Source organism: Haliotis rufescens, unplaced genomic scaffold (assembly GCF_023055435.1).
Source record: "Haliotis rufescens isolate VD_foot unplaced genomic scaffold, xgHalRufe1.0.p SCAF_7, whole genome shotgun sequence".
Lineage (NCBI taxonomy): Eukaryota > Metazoa > Mollusca > Gastropoda > Lepetellida > Haliotidae > Haliotis > Haliotis rufescens.
Window position 1 is genome coordinate 36,924,386 of NW_025964361.1, and position 17,316 is coordinate 36,941,701.

Sequence of the window (17,316 nt, forward strand, 5' to 3'; positions counted from 1 at the left end):
CGGTCCTCTATGTACAACATAAATCATGCATGAATAAAATGTTGAAACATAATGTGTAGTCGTAATGTTTTTACCTTTGATGAATATATTGCATATTTGATTACGCAAATGAGACATGCTCTGTTATTATCATTCTATATTTTGTGCTCAAACAACCGTATTAGATGTGATAACAGCTTGTTTGTTGTTTAACGCCGCACTCAGCAATATTCCAGCTTTGTGGCGGCGATCTGTAAATAATCGAGTCTGGACAAGACAATCCCGTGATTGACATCATGAGCATGGATCTACGCAATTCGGATACGTTGACATGCATCAAGCAAGTCAGCGAACCTGACCAACCGATTCCGTTAGCGGGGTAATAAGCGGGCTGCATGGAAAGTAATTGCTTGCTCCTTAACCAATCAGAAGCTAATATTTTCGGTGCGGTGAGATAATGTTTATTTATTGGTCGACGATCACAGTCACAACATAAATACAATACAGTTACAATAAATACATGGCACAACTATTGGGATATATAAAAAGCCATCAAACCATGGGGTCATTGAACCTGCCAAGTTGATGAGGGCGACGTGGGCCACTTACCCTTTTACGGTGTGTTGCATCAGTACAATTGATGCTACTTGGTAGAAAAATTGAGACATTATAAGTTGTCAACCGATCTCAAGGGATATATTGTTTGCTGTACCCTGTGTGTGAGCATATGTACCCTGAGCCTTCAGGCTCACACACAGGGTTCCTCACACCATATGCCCCTAGGGGTCGGCTGACAATGAATTTCTCTCACCGACATTCATGCATACAGGCCCGGCATATATGTCTGAAGTTTCACTGAGTAAAATGATTTTGTTCAGCCATTTTGACAGCTGGAAGACAACGTTGAAACAGTGTTCCAGTTATATCACGGTGTGTCAGCTTAATGTGGGAGGAAAGCCCGAAGTGATGCAGGTCTCAGACGTTTACCACTTCGGCGAAACCCACGAGCACGGGTATGGTGCTGGCAAACCTAGAAACATAATCGGGGCGAATCGGGATTCGAACCCACAATCATAGGTTTCTGGCGTGCCCAAGGGACGCAACTCTGCACAGCGAATCGCGGCGCCTCAGACGACTGAGCCACCCGTGTCCCGCATTCGGAAGAAGATTGGTTCATTTCAGCTCGACGAAACTTAAGCGAGATAGTCAAGTTACCTAAGGTGTATTTCGATTGATTTCTCAGCGGGGTAATAAGCGGGCTACATGGAAAGTAATTGCTTGCTCCTTAACCAATCAGAAGCTAATATTTTCGGTGCGGTGAGATAATGTTTATTTATTCGTCGACGATCACAGTTACAATAAATACAATACAGTTACAATAAATACATGGCACAACTTCCAAGTTATTGGACTCAGTCTGCAATACAATTATTCAAGTCAAATTCAGTTATGTTTAAAAATCTACATTTATTTTTAAAATGAGTTTTAGAGTAAGAATTTTTCAATTTGGAATTCTGCTAGGATTGGCTAAATCAAAACAAGGGAACGTGGCCAAGGCGTGTTATTTATTATTAGCTTCAGATGATCTGATATTGTTCAATTGAGGTCAAATAGCCAATTCCCTTCATCTGATTTACCCACCCAAACTAAAAAATAAAACCGGCCAGTGACAATGTGCTTTATATTTAGATCTATGCATAAACATGGAGGGTGACACAAATACTCTACACAATGCTAATGAAAAGAGGGATGACTCAATTTTGCAATAGTCAGCATTCCCATTATGTCAAGCAATATTCCAGCAACGTCAACCTTTGGCGTGTACATTTCACACCTTTTGAGGTAAACGACGGGTGTCATCGGACTCTTGCTCAAGTTGTTTGATCAGGGTTACGACACTTAAGGCCTAACTTAAGGTTTCAGAAAGTTTTATGGTTGACATATGGAGGACATTTCCAAATTCCTTACAACAGCGACAAATATATCCTATGCAATTTCCTATTTTGACTTGTGCCAAATGCTCCCTTCTCTTTTCATGTGAATAATTGGCTTGTTTTATAGTGTGACGGGTTACACTGGTGGTGCAGGATTTGCTAAACTTTTGGCGAACATTGATAGCATCATTATTTGAGTGATAGTGATTCATAAACACGTCCTTGTGATATCGTCGAAATAGTACAGTGGACTGCGTTTTGCAGATATTTCGTATGGTCATGGAAAGGGTTTTGCCGCTCTTATTTAATTACATCAGAAGGGAATTCTGAATGGAGTATGGGAATTCATGTACGTTCATTTGTCTCTTTAAAAGTCATCTAAATTTGTCATAAAGGATTAAGCTTTCCTCAAAACATATACAGGTATTTGTCATGCAGAGATTTCGGGCTACGCGTCTACGCTACATGCATGATTCAGGCTGATCACATGGGTTATTACTATGTGCATACATGTATCTAGACTTTATGTTTGTGTCGTTCATGCATGATATACGTTTCTATTTGAATCTCCATCCCAGATACAGAACTGAGTGAGTGAGTTTGATTTTACGTGACGCTTTCCGCAACATTGCAGCAATATCACGGCGGGGGACACCAGAAATGGGCTTCACACATTGCACCCATGTCGGGAATCGAACCCGGGTCTTCGGCGTGACGAGCGAACGCTTTAACCACTAGGCTACCCGACCGCCCCGATAAAGAACTGACATAAATTTATGTGAACACACGATTTATCTGGTATCTATATAAATTATCTATTTTTTTCATTCATACATTCATTCATTCATTCATTCATTCATTCATTCATTCATTCTAAAAAGTCAACGCCAGATAATTATCAGTCTCAATTATCTGCCCAAACATAATTATTCTACTAGGTACATGCACGTGGGAGGTTAAGTAATATCAACAAGTGTAGCATCACCATTAAATACCCATCCGCAAATATAAACTGTACTCGACCAGAAATGCTCTGCCAGTGCAGATATATATCAACGACAAAAGAAACCCACGCAACGTACTCAAAGGGCTGTGAATGCATGTACATATTTCACAAAGGAGTCTCAACTGGGAACGAAGCGAAATGTCTAGCTTGAGTACTTCTACTATCCGGATCCACCTACCACGCATCTATCAGAAGGGTGATCGCGTTCTGTTCTTGCACGAATGAGTGATATCTTTAGAACGTTTATCAAGCTTGAAGCAATACACAATACGTTCACAAAAACGTTTCAAATGGTTTTTATATAATAAGCAGTCATAAATACATGAATGGATCACTGGAAATCAGAGATGCTACCATGTCTAGACAAGTACATGTGAGCTTGATGAAAGAATGTAATTTTAAATACATAATTACAATTAATGACGCAGTCAAGAACAATCGGATGCCAACGCAACCGGAGACCGCCTTCGTGGTCTTGTGGTAGAGCGTCCGCCCGGAGAGCGGAAGGTCCAGGGTTCGATCCAGGGCCGCGTCATACAAAAAGACGTTAAAAGATTGTACTGGTTGTTACCCTGTCTGGTGCTCGGCATTAAGGGGCTAAAACAAGGACTGGTCGGCTCGGAGTCAATATACTGTGTCTGAGTGGGGTATTCATGTTAAACTGCGGCATGGTATCTCAGTGAGCTAGCACTATAAATCGGCATCAGTCCGGTCTAGTACAAGCAGCCACACACACACATACACGTGCATGCACGTCGCTATATAAGTGCAATAATCTTGGACGCGACGTTAAACCCAATTTCACCTCACCTCACCAACGCAACCGGGCATTAAGATCTGGCAGATCATGTGGCTTCATGATATGAATGCAGATTTTGCAATTTGAGAGGTTTTTAACAGTGAACTTTTCTTCACCAGGGACCTATTCAGGGGATTCATCCTCGTCTGATGTTAGCATGTCTTCACTCACAACCAAGTTACTAGTTATACTTATCAATGTTTAAGAGTTTATTGATGCCTCCTTTAGTCGTCTCCTACTTAATAGATCCCAGAATTACGTTTCTTTGATCCACGGACATGATCAAAAAGATTATTTAAAGCCGTGGTTACATCTATCAACTTCTTCACGAATGTTTGTCAAATCTTAATCATAGTCATTGCTGGTATTCTTTCTACTGACCACACGATTACTACATTGCTATCGTGATACAAGCCCATCTGTTGCTGGCCACTGCGTTTAGTCAAAATATGTTCATATAGATACACGTGCATGAATTATTTTTCCTAACGACACAGATATTGACAGGTATTGACATATTACAACTGTCTTTTTTTACATTAAGATTGGTTTCAATTTCACTTTGTACAGTATCTCAGATTAAGGATGTAATAATAGCAAAACGTTGAAGAAAGTGAAACCCCAAAATGAATTTTTCGTTTCCTTGCAATTGGATATCCAGGCTTTCACCACAACATATTTCGAAGGCATTCCTAGCCAATGTTAACGTAGACTGAAAAACGGGAATAGGGTAAAAGAGACTGTTGGAAAAGGACAGGCGAGAGTTTCGTTTTAAAACGTAATCACGGTGTTTGACGCGCTGCACACTTTCAACGATCGGGTCTTCTTCGCCACAGTCTGTGTTTTTAACTTTTATACCCTAGTGTGCATACTGTAAATGCGTTCTACATGTACACACATCTTACATATGGATAACTGTAGATTCCCTGCAGTGTGGTGGAAAAGAGACACTATTGACAAGATTAGCGCCAGCATATAATATTTTATTTTACGAATGTAAAAACAATGTGTCAAGAACTGTTCATGTTCATATAGATACACGTGCATGAATTATTTTTCCTAACGACACAGATATTGACAGGTATTGACATATTACAACTGTCTTTTTTTACATTAAGATTGGTTTCAATTTCACTTTGTACAGTATCTCAGATTAAGGATGTAATAATAGCAAAACGTTGAAGAAAGTGAAACCCCAAAATGAATTTTTCGTTTCCTTGCAATTGGATATCCAGGCTTTCACCACAACATATTTCGAAGGCATTCCTAGCCAATGTTAACGTAGACTGAAAAAGGGGAATAGGGTAAAAGAGACTGTTGGAAAAGGACAGGCGAGAGTTTCGTTTTAAAACGTAATCACGGTGTTTGACGCGCTGCACACTTTCAACGATCGGGTCTTCTTCGCCACAGTCTGTGTTTTTAACTTTTATACCCTAGTGTGCATACTGTAAATGCGTTCTACATGTACACACATCTTACATATGGATAACTGTAGATTCCCTGCAGTTTGGTGGAAAAGAGACAATATTGACAAGATTAGCGCCAGCATATAATATTTTATTTCACGAATGTAAAAACAATGTGTCAAGAACTGTTCATGTTCATGTAGTATTATGTACTCATTTTTGGGGGGCAATATGCATGGTTAAATCCACTGATTGCAAATCCAGTTACTTTTTATGCAGTGTTTAAAGGGCAAGTTAACTCAACATAGCAACTGTCGATTTTAAAACTTTAGGGCATAATTATCACAAATCCTTGACCAAACTTAAGCTTGAAAAATGTAAACAGGGTAAAACAGACAACAAACACTTACAGGCGAAGTCGTCCCCCAAACGAAAAATTCCGCCACCGAGGGGATTTCCCTTCCCGGTGTTAAACGCGCTGAGCGATTTCATGATCAAGAATCAGGTTTTTTTAGCACGTTTGTGTTTGTGTGTGTCGAACGTTTTGTTGTACAGCAGCTTAGCTTAAGCAACTCATACTAAAAGAACCATATTCATATGAAAAGAATTGTAAATATATTATTCCTGCTTCTACAAAATAAACAAAATATATTTCATTACATACTTCAGTGTGAAGGACTGAGTTTTCTGAAGATGAGAAAAGTGATATTTTCATTGCAGTGAACATAACACTTGATATTTCACTGCAGTGAACATAACACGTTGACGGAACTATTTTCTTACAAGAGTAACCTCCCCTGAAAATTATCTCCTATTATTCGCAAGTGTCTTCTGCTAATAAAACATGGACACACTCAAAATGAGTGAAATCGATGTTTTACTGGCAGATTGGGACTTTAGATTTCTTGAACAAACAGAACTTATCCAGCAACAAACAAAATCTATCCAGGAACAAATTGAACCTATCCAGTATGTCCAGCAAAATAAGACTCACAGATTTTCAAAGATAAGTACTGGTGATGTCGATAAATATCTTGAAGAACATGCAAATGAAAACACAAAGAAAAAAAAACTTGTACGACCTGAATCTTTTAAAGCAGTTCCTGGCGCAGGAAGGTGAGGTTAGGGCTATAGAAGAGATTGAGTCACCTGTCCTTAAAGATTATCTCAACATGTTCTTCATCACTGTTAGAAAGAACGATGAATCGGAGAATGAGCCTTCCTCACTGAGAAACTTTCTCTCCTCCTTTGAGCGACATCTTAAATCAAAATCATATGGTCATAGTTTGATTAATGGTGAGAAATTTGGAAAACTGAGAGAAATTATGAAGGCTAAATCTAAGGATTTGAAGGCGCAAGGGAAAGGGAACAAACCAAGAGCTGCTGATGAGCTAACAGACAGGGACTTGGATGCCATGTACGAAGCTGGAACTCTTGGCCTAGCAAATCGTTCCAGCCTATTACATTCCATTACATTTGGTGGTACTGAGGGAAGGGGATCAGGGGGAATATTTAATATTTACCTCAGAGGGTCAGTCCAAGACACGTACGGGAGCCAATCCTAATGACATCCACAGGAAGCCCCGTGCATACAGCATTCCAGAAGAACCTGACAGGGATCCAGTGGCCTGGAACAAGATGTATCGGGAAAATCGTCCTGCTTCAATGCTTCAACCAGTCAGTCCTTTTTTCTTCGCCATCAACCATGGAGGAAAGGCAGTTCACCCTGGTACAAAGCTCTGCACTGGGCTTAAATAAATTGTTCAGCATAATGAATGAAATGAAGGACGGAGCCAAACTTGCTCAAGACAAACGGATCACACCATACAGGTGATATTATATTACTATTCAAAAATGTTATGGGCAATAAAATCATTTAACTTTTGTGTCAATTTTCTTTCATTGACCATTAATCAAATGGCTAATAATTTGAATATGTATAAAAATCTACCATATTAAGTTATTTCTTCCCAGAATATTATAATTGATAAGAAAATAACAATTATATCATAATTATAATTATAATAATAACTATATGTGTTACTTTTCAGCATGAGAAAGCACCTTGTACAGAAACTGGTGGATGAAGGTGTTTCTCCTAATCAGATCATGGACGTATCAGGTACATTCAATGGAAAAAAGGCCCTATAAACATGATAAATATAAACATTACTTATACTTAAACATAAGCTCACATTACATTTTTTTCCTATCATAATAATAAAAATGTATATATGTACACATGATAATTATACCAAATTGTGGTGATATTTAGCAAAAATGTCATATTATAATGTCAAATAATACAATCACTGGAAATATCAATATCTGTATCCCTCCAAGTGCATTTGTTTTTTCAAGTAATGACCAAGCTATTGCTAAGCGAAGCCGCAATGATCAGCCGACCGACTAGGCTTGTGTAAAGTACATATTGATCTTGTGACCGACGAAGCATGTTGGCCTACACGAGACAGCTCGTACACAAACTGTTGATTTACGGCAGTTCAACGTTGACAAGTCATATAATGACAGATGGTCATTTATGTAGTTAATACCGATTCTTACCGTTTGTTATTTTGTTGAAAATGATTCGTAATAAACTGTAAATTTCTCATCTAATTTGTCAGTCGATACTTTTCGTTTTGCAAAGCGCCATTTTGTTACTTGACTTGCGTGTATTCTTTGATTTGATTTTTTTTGATAAAGTTGATTCTGTATATAATCACATCCAAATGTATACTAAAGAATTTTAGTGACATCAAATATTGTTGGTTACTTTTGTTAATATATTTTAAGATTTAGCAAAGACGGAACTACATAATAAGTCGTACTTACAGGGGGTGGTAAACCGTCCATGTGTGTTATGTAGGGAGAATTTACGCTTGAAGGTTTTACATTTGTAATGAAATAATTTAATCTTCCTGCAGACAACTAAACAAAAAGTATAAATAAATATTCAGGATTGTTTATTCGTCTCGTGAAAAAGTTAATCAACTGAAGTTGATTCAGTTCAGTAATAAAGTGTGTCAAATATTCACACGTGAATGAGTTTTAAGTGAAGTTATAGAGGATATTTCATGTGTCGAGTGAAATATCATGTTTCTCCCATCTCGTGACGTGGGGAGAGGAGATATGCATGCATAAGTATTCGAAGTTCCTTGTAGAGGTTGTGCTGAATAGATGTCGAAATATAAATTGTTGAAAACAAACACAATAAACCTCCTGTAGTTTCCTCCTTTTGCTTTCATTCATATCCCAAGTCTGGAGATAGCCAGACTATTGATGGTTCTATGCTAATTCTAATAATGTTATTCACTTCAAACGTTGTTTGTTTGTTGTTTAACGCGGCACTCAGCAATTTACCAGCTGACAGCGGAATTGGGATCGATGACATGCGTCAACCAAGTCACCGAGGCTGACCACCCGGTCCTGTTAGTCGCCCCTTACGACAAGCATCGTCGCCTTTTACGGCAAACGTGGCCCATGGTTTGCTGAAGACCTATTCTACCCCGGATCTTCACGGATTCTTTTTGGAAACAGAACCAGAAATACGCTAAAGACTCAGGAACCAAGATATCTCCGGTTCGAGGCGCATCGAGGGCAGACATTAGGCCATATTATTTGTAAAGGTTATGCTGGACCATATAATTACCAACATCATTTTAATTAAAAATAAATAGAATAAAAGGAGTGACAGTTAATTAAAACGTCTTTACTGTGTACCTTACAATTGTATTCAATACGTTTGTGTAACCCCTAATCAAAAATATATACGTGTTCTTTGTACTAGTACTCTGTACTACTCAATATGTCGATTTTTATAAAGTTTTAGATTATTGTTGAACAATATCAGCACACATCTAGAATAAATAGCACCAATGCCAAAAGGCATCAGGACAATATTTTGTAAAAGTATATTTAACGCTTCCTGGAACATGTGTATAGGGCTATCTGGACTCACTTTCTCACGAAACAAACATTTCTTCGAAGCAGCTTGAATTATTATACGAATAATCAACAAAATAATATAGACAATACATACTGGCGGGCAGCAGTCCATGCTTTCCTCAACTATCTTGCTGTTGAAGGTCTTGTCGCAAACATCAATTCTCCCGAGGTTCTGAGTGTAGGTATTCTATTATTAATCTTCAACAAGAGAGTACCCGTTGGATCACAAAAAGCAGATTATTGATAAGGGCTCTAATAAATCGTTTTCAGCTAATATTATCCAGGAGTATATCTAGACATGTTCATGTCTCACCACGAGTAATGCCTTTGTTTGTTTGAGATAAATATTACCATTATTTACAATCTGGTGTTGCTTATATTTAAATTGTTTGCAATATCTGTCAACAGTGAATGACATGTAGAGACAATATTGCCATTTTGTACAATCTGGTGTTGCTTACATTTAAATTGTTTGCAATATCTGTCAACAATGAATGACATGTAGTTACATAACCATGTACCCACACATCAGGTTAGCTGCGATGGCGACAAGTCAATATCAAAATCGTTTATAAGCTAAGGAGCAGGACAGAGATACGGCTACCGCATGCATCTACCATTTGGCTTATGTCGTGGAGGTATTTGTAGGGTTGAGTAGGGGGATGAGATGGGATAGATCATGGCTGCATGCTTCGGTGCCTTCCTGCTTGTACATATATTCCTTATAAAATAGACCTTTGTTCCACAGTCCTGTGCGCATGTCCAGAATTCTTGTGACGTCACTCAATTGTCCTAACGGTGTGTTATTTCCCACGAACAATTTCAGCCAAATAGCTGGAACGCCCCATCAAAATGAATTATTCCGTTGTTTACGATTCATTCACCACGCCCATCAAGTTTTGTACCAGCGACATATCGAACTGCACGTGCAACCGCCTGTAACATTTCGACACAGGTGTAGTTGGGTGTGTTTGCGCGTTGACTTCTCGTAAGCGTTGGATTATTCGTGTAAAAAGATGACCTCAAAATCGTGTATTCGTGAAAATAGTATTTGTTACGAATACACGCTTTTCCGTTCTTGGAAAATTTGTTATGACGGATTGACTGTTAGATCGATACAATAAACTCGTCCGTTGAGCCTGCCTTATAATGGTGATTGCTGAAGCTGTTTTCACTGAAGTTTCTTTACATATAGAGCTGTTTAGTCTGTGCTTGTGATCTTAGATCGATGTGAAAAAGAAAATATGAATAAAATCATTTCCATATTTGTTTAAAATCTCTGCTAAAATCTGTGTTAATTTCGATTCGACTCATGTCATGAGAATGTGTTTTTAAATCCCTATTAAATACTGATGATACCTGGTGTTCGCGAAAAGTGTGCGTTTCCTGACCCAACAGTGGCAACTATTTCAAACACATGCAAGGGCAAGTCAATTTTTTTGTTGAAGAATCACGAGAAAATGTCTACCATGTTTTTTTAAGCTTTCCTGACGATTGATACAAGTCACGTATATCTGCCGAAACACAAAATAGTGATGAATATGATATGAATAGGTAACTGAAATTCAGTGATGACATCAGGTGTTTGAAAAAAGGGTAGGCTTGCCCTGCTCTGCCGATTGTCCCACCACTACACACTTGTCGTGTATATGTCAGTGTGTAAGGAGGTATGTAAAGGTCATAACATGGGATTGCATCGTGCATCATGTTGAACAGAGACGAATGATCTTATCTCAATCAATCTTCCCTTGATAAAATATCTACAGCTATTACCAGTCAAAAACCCTTAAGGCCATATGTATAATTGTTTCAATGTACGGAACAGTATTTACCCCAATAAATGACACCAAATCGTATGTCTTGTAACATGATCAACTTGTTATGGTTAAACTTATTGCAAATATTATTGTGACTCAGTCAGTAACATTATGTGAATTCATATGGTTGTTTTACCAAACTACCCACGGTCAGTAGAAAAATATGATTAGGTCTAAATTCATTCATTGTGACGCGATGTAGTTCTCACATACGGCAAACTCATTTGAACTTTAAACATACATAATGTGTACTTTTAAGTCACATATATACTTCATAACATTTTCTAAAGGTATGGATTTCTTCAATTCTAAATTTGTCAATTTGACAAGACGAAACACGACTTTTATTTTACATTGCCCTTCGTTGAACATAAAACGCCAGGCAAAAGAAAGTATACACTTGCAAATTGGATTTCAAAGTGTATCGAAACGTTACACGTTTGAAACCAGTCGCCAGAACGCTGCAAACGTAAGGCCGAAACACAACTATTATACGCGTAACAAATACATCAACGTCGACAAACAATTTATTTTTTGTCTCTCTTTTAGCGACCATTAAGCTTGATATATGCTTTATTTTTCCCGGCGGTTTATTCACATTTCTTTCTCAAATGAAATACAAAGCGTATGAACAAAGTGAGATTCAGACTGTGATATACTGTCAATTGGAAATTATTCCATAAAGCATCACGCTCTCCACGAGCTCTAATCTCTCAGCTGACCGCTCCTGGTGAGATGTCATGTCCGTCCATCATAATGACCTCATATAAAGCCATTTCGTTATCTTATATTATCCTTTCTCAGCTTTTCATTGCCCATCATGACCAAAACACATCTGCGATATGGTTGGTCGGGGTCATATGAAGTCAGCCAGAAATAATTTTATAGAGATCTGTCCTTATAAAATGCAACTTCTCAAATGTCAATCAATCACGATATCATCGTTGTTGCCGCACTTGGACATCGTTTGTGATTAAGGTAAGGATGGGTTAACTCTTTTTCTGCTTTCCTGCTTATCACACCCGTTCTGAACATTTGCTCTTTCATTACGATATAAATATATGTATTATTCTGTTTCGGTCCCAAAGTGTGATATGCACAAAAAAGTCATTGTCATTATCAAAATACTACTTGCTTCAAACAATTCCTCGGATTTTCGTTAAACCTATGAATAATGAACAAAATGTATTTCCTTGCACACACGAATCCAGGAGCCTACCTAGTAACTTGTTGAATATTCCTTTGTATAAATACCACTGGAGATTATATGTAAATTATACCTTCCTTGGTTATATATTCTGTGTTATAACTGAGTAGTTGACCCGTGACGATATACGCGATCCGGGTTAGAACTTTTCACGATTTTGAAAGTTTGGAAACATTAATTATTATTATGTTTCAACTATTTCAACAAAGTTGGCATTAGTTTAAAATATTTAAAAGAGCTTCACTAGTATGTGTTTATACTTTCAGCAGTAGTTTTATCAAACTCACATGTAAAATCCCATGCAAATGCCTGAGGGTAAAAGAAAGTCGCAAATACAAACATTGGCCCTTTCCGCCCTTACACAAATTAAAAACCTCAGTTTATGTCCTTTATTAAATGCAGGCATAAGGTTATGGTTTTCATTACTTTTCTCAAAACGGACTCCACATGATATTAGATCTTATGGCTCTAAGCTCTTCAGTTTACTTTAAGGCAATGGTTTTCGGCTGAACCACATCATACTGACGATTGATTGTCAGCAGATGAGAAAACACTCCCAGTATACGACACGACGAAATGACATCTTACACTGCAATCACAAAAACGTCGTTTTTTCCGTATATAGTCATTGGACGGAAAAAGTAATTAGAATTGACCAATGAACACAAAGACATACACGTAGACATGTGTTTTGTAATCCTTGGGCAAGTCTAACTTGATATTCAAGTCGCCATTCCAACATGTTACAAAAGGATGAGACCCGTGAAGGTCCGGGGTGGAATAGGTCTTCAGCAACCCATGCTTGTCGTCGACCCGTGAAGATCCGGGGTAGAATAGGTCTTCAGCAACCTATGCTTGTCGGAGACTCGTGAAGATCCGGGGTAGAATAGGTCTTCAGCAACCCATGCTTGCCGTAAAAGGTAACTATGCTTGTCGTAATAGGCGACTAACGGGATCGGGTGGTCAGGCTCGCTGACTTGGTTGATGCATGTCATCGATCCCAATTGGGTGGATCGATGCTCATGATATCAATCACTGGATTGTCTGGTCCACACTCGATTATTTACAGACCGCCGTCATATAGCTGGAATATTGCTGAGTTCGGCGTTAAACAACAAACCAAACCAAACCAACAAAGGGATAACCCTTCACTGAAGCAAACTTACGAGCAGGTTACAAACATGCATCCACGAAGATTGCTTTTTCATTTTCTCATTGATTTACAACGTAGACACACCGGTAAACATGATTTTGTGTTCCCCGAGCAATTCTAAGATGCTTTTCAAAGTGCCACGTCAACGTGTTAATAAGGATGATCTTTGATAAAGTGTTCAGAGGCATTTTGTGTGGAATATCTAACACAAAACATTGAACCCAACAATGGGAAGATTAATACCTGAAATCGATATAATTTATGTTTCTTCATATTTTCTACTGCTATTTGATTTGCAAGATGCTGTCCGTTTTGATCTTGGCGTCGTGGAGCGTCGGCTGTGGTGCTGTTGTTCAAGTGACAGGAGCAGGGATACCCCTGCCGACCTTCAACCTACCTGTTACCAACGCCCCTCCCCTTCCGCCACTGCCGCTCCCACAACTTCCAAACATCGACACCATTGTCCGAATGGGCTTCCCAAATATACCATATTCAGCAACCAATACCTACAGCAGCAATGGCGTCACTAACTACGCAAACCCCTCCCAGTTTTTCAACAACAACTTCAACACGGATATTTTCGGCTTTAACCAACGTATCTGTCCCAAGCAAGCCGAGTACCCGGATGTGGCAACCTTTTCCGGCAACCCAACCGGGTACCCAGTGTAAGTGAACGTGTATAATTCAAAAGTTATACGGATTTATTTTTTTACGACTCTGAATTTGAACACCTTTAAAGGAAATACAATTACGTAATCATTCTAATAATTCTGAATTTACTGTCCATGCTCAGTTATAAATTATTACGAAAAACGCTACACGTAAGAAATAAATGTGTCGCATAGTAAATGGATACTCATATAATTTGGTCTGACTATGCATACCCGCACGAGAATTATTATAATCACCGTTTGTTCTGCTGTTTACGATACTTTGATATTTTTCAGCAATGAAATAACGGCGGCGCTGTTAAATAACCCTGTTCTTCTGAGTTGCCTGACACCTGAAGTCGTGCTACCAACTGCTCCGACAATTCCTACAGATCCAGTGTGAGTATTACATAGCAAATATTGTAATACTGCCAGGCGTGAACGAGTGAATGTTGTTTTCCATCGCGGTAAGAACAATTCCAGCTCTGCTCCCACTGAGCAAAATCAAGTTTTGGCAGGACAAACTAATGGCGATACACGTGCCATGAATACCATTGGGTACCATTACCAGTTATCAGCTTGTCACAGTGTCTGAATATCCCAGACCTATGTTAATCGGATTTTAAGATACCTGTGACTTAGCGTTGTATTCCGACCTGGAGGTTCATAATGGTATCACCGTACGGGATCATATGACAGGCGCGGCAGGTTGGCCACGTCGTCCAAGGAGCCACATTTCGCTCTGCGTCCCTTGGACCTATGATCGTAGGTTAGAATTTTCGTTCGCCCCGATTATGTTTCTAGGTTTGTCAGCACCATACCCGTCACTTCGGGCATTTCTCCCACATTAAGCTGACACGCCGTGATATAACTGGAATACTGTTAAAAGCGGCATTATAACCATTTCATTTATATGATGGCTTTATATTGCACTGTATTGGTGAGAGTAGAGTTATCTAGTGGTTTCAGCGTTCTCTAGATCGACTACAATTTCAAAGCCTATTCTGGGTGTTCCCCATCAAAATATAAATAATCCTAAAAGCGGCTTAAACCGTACACAGTAAATCACAGATAATTATTTCTTCGAAGAGTATATGGACACTTCTTTGTACTAATAATCATTTATTCAATTCATTCTCATTATCACATCTGTAATTATAATATGTTTGAACTTACAAGTACAAAAGCTGAAAGGACCATGTTGTGCTATATATAACTTAAGTATATATGACATTTAAACCACTGAGAAGAAGGTGAGGTGAGGTGAAATTGGGTTTAACGTCGCGTCCAAGATTATTGCACTTATATAGCGACGTGCATGCACGTGTGTGTCTGTGGCTGCTTGTACTAGTCCGGACTGATGCCGATTTATAGTGCTAGCTCACTGAGATACCATGCCGCAGTTTAACATGAATACCCCACTCAGACACAGTATACTGACTCCGAGCCGACCAGTCCTTGTTTTAGCCCCTTAATGTCGAGCGCCAGACAGGGTAACAACAAGTACCATCTTTTAACGTCTTTTGGTATGACGCGGCCGGGGATCGAACCCCGGACCTTCCGCTCTCCGGGCGGACGCTCTACCACAAGACCACGGAGGCGGCTCCACTGAGAAGAAAGGATGAGATAATGTTTTATATATGTCAATAATAAACACCAAGTAAAAGGGAACATTTCAGCCAAAAAATTCTTTTTGTTACAGTTTAGCGAATGCAAATGCGACATGTGAGTTCCTGGAGACCAAACTCTGGCGGTTCGCAAGGTATGGCGGTCGTTGTTGGATACTTCAAAACTTCCAGGAGGTTGTCACTTTTGTCACGTGCCTGTGAGTAACTCGTACATATATTCAATGTTTCTTTATTTATTTTGGGGATTAATTTGTATTTGTTAAATATATTTGTAACATTTTGTTGGGTTGGTTTTTGTTTGGTATGTTGCTTGCCTGAGGTTGTTGCTTTTCTTTTCTTTTTTTCTTTTTGTTGAGGGGTCTGGGTTGTTGATATATTGCTGCGATAAAACTTTATTAATCACTATCAAATAGTGATGACACCAGGTCAAAAGGTGGGCGTATCCCCTCTATCGGTTGCACTGGTCACAAATAACATGCAAAGTCCATTGTTCACTTGAAAAGTCACGGGAACATATGGTGCAAGTGACAATAGGGAATTTCATCGGACATTTGTGTCACTGATGCGTTACATTTGGAGTGAGTGAGTGAGTTATATCACTGAAAGTGTTCCGGTTATATCACGGCGTGGCAGCTTGATGAGAGAAGAAAACCCGACGTGATGCAGGTCTTACACGTTTACTAATTTGGTGAAAGCACGGATATGGTGCAGACAAAACTAGAAACATATTCGGGGAGAACCGGGATTTGAACCAAAGATCATAGGTATCTGGTGTGACCAGGGGACGCAACTCTGCACAGCGTTTTGACGCGCCTTAGACGACTGGCCGCTCCTTACTGTAATAAAGAAGTTGTCCATCCATATATCTTATCCTTACTTATGATGCGGCCGGGGATCGAACCCCGGACCTTCCGCTCTCCGGGCGGACGCTCTACCACTAGACCACGGAGGGGTTATTTGTCAAAGGGTTGGTGGGATAGTCTGGTGGTTGATGTGGGTTCCAATACCGACATAGGTGCGATGTGTGAGTCCTTTTTCTGATGCCGTACAATGATATAGCGGGAATATTAATGCTACTCACTCTCTTTAATTTCTCTAGAAGCAAACAATGCGCCAACTGTGACGAATTCTGGCCTTTCTCCAACTACGAAAACCGATGTCTCCGTGGTTACAAATACGTATCGGTGTGGGCGTACTGTGAGGCCCTTCCCATCAATCAACGTATTGTACGCGAGAGAATCATCACCCCCCACACCTGCAGCTGTCAGAGGGTCAAGTGTAGCAGGTACTGGAAGAAGTAGATTGACCAATCCCGATTCGACCAACTGATAATACACCGACAATTAACCATTAGTTAGAACAATATATTATGTATACGTGGTCAGTATGTATGTAAAATACATTTTGCGTTTACTTACAATGCTGTCTCTCTTGTCTACGAGTAATGTGTGTGTGTGTGCATGGGCCTATGATACAGTTGACCAAAAGCACAGAACAGTTGGTTTCCTTAGCAGCCAGGACTATGGTCGATTCTTGGTGGTTATGTCAAAGACCGATGTCGTTAATATATATATACTTACACTGACACGCCCTGTTATAACTGACGATGTAAAAACACACACTGAGCTTACATTCTGCGCCATTTATTAATCACATTTATCATGTACATTTCATGGTAATTATGGCACGCAATCTGCTGATCCAACAACTTAACGTTACATGTACGTCATATTGTGACTATGTCTTTGGTATAAAGAAGTGTGTAGTTATTTTATTAATAAATTTTCAT

General features: G+C 39.2%; 1 protein-coding gene and 1 long non-coding RNA gene across 2 annotated transcripts; one reads left to right on the forward strand and one right to left on the reverse strand.

The window, feature by feature from the left end:
- Positions 1-5,976: 5,976 nt before the first annotated feature.
- Positions 5,977-9,382, reverse strand: LOC124112934. Its single transcript, XR_006857691.2, has 3 exons — positions 9,167-9,382; positions 6,648-6,873; positions 5,977-6,383 (listed from the first exon to the last, which is right to left on the reverse strand). It is a non-coding gene; the product is annotated as an uncharacterized LOC124112934 (long non-coding RNA).
- A 2,441-nt stretch (positions 9,383-11,823) lies between these two features.
- On the forward strand, positions 11,824-17,316 carry LOC124112932. The gene is made up of 5 exons (XM_046473128.2): positions 11,824-11,867; positions 13,550-13,914; positions 14,197-14,298; positions 15,602-15,724; positions 16,627-17,316. The coding sequence occupies exons 2-5, from the start codon at positions 13,550-13,552 to the stop codon at positions 16,826-16,828; spliced, it is 792 nt and encodes a 263-aa protein (XP_046329084.2). The 5' UTR covers positions 11,824-11,867; the 3' UTR covers positions 16,829-17,316.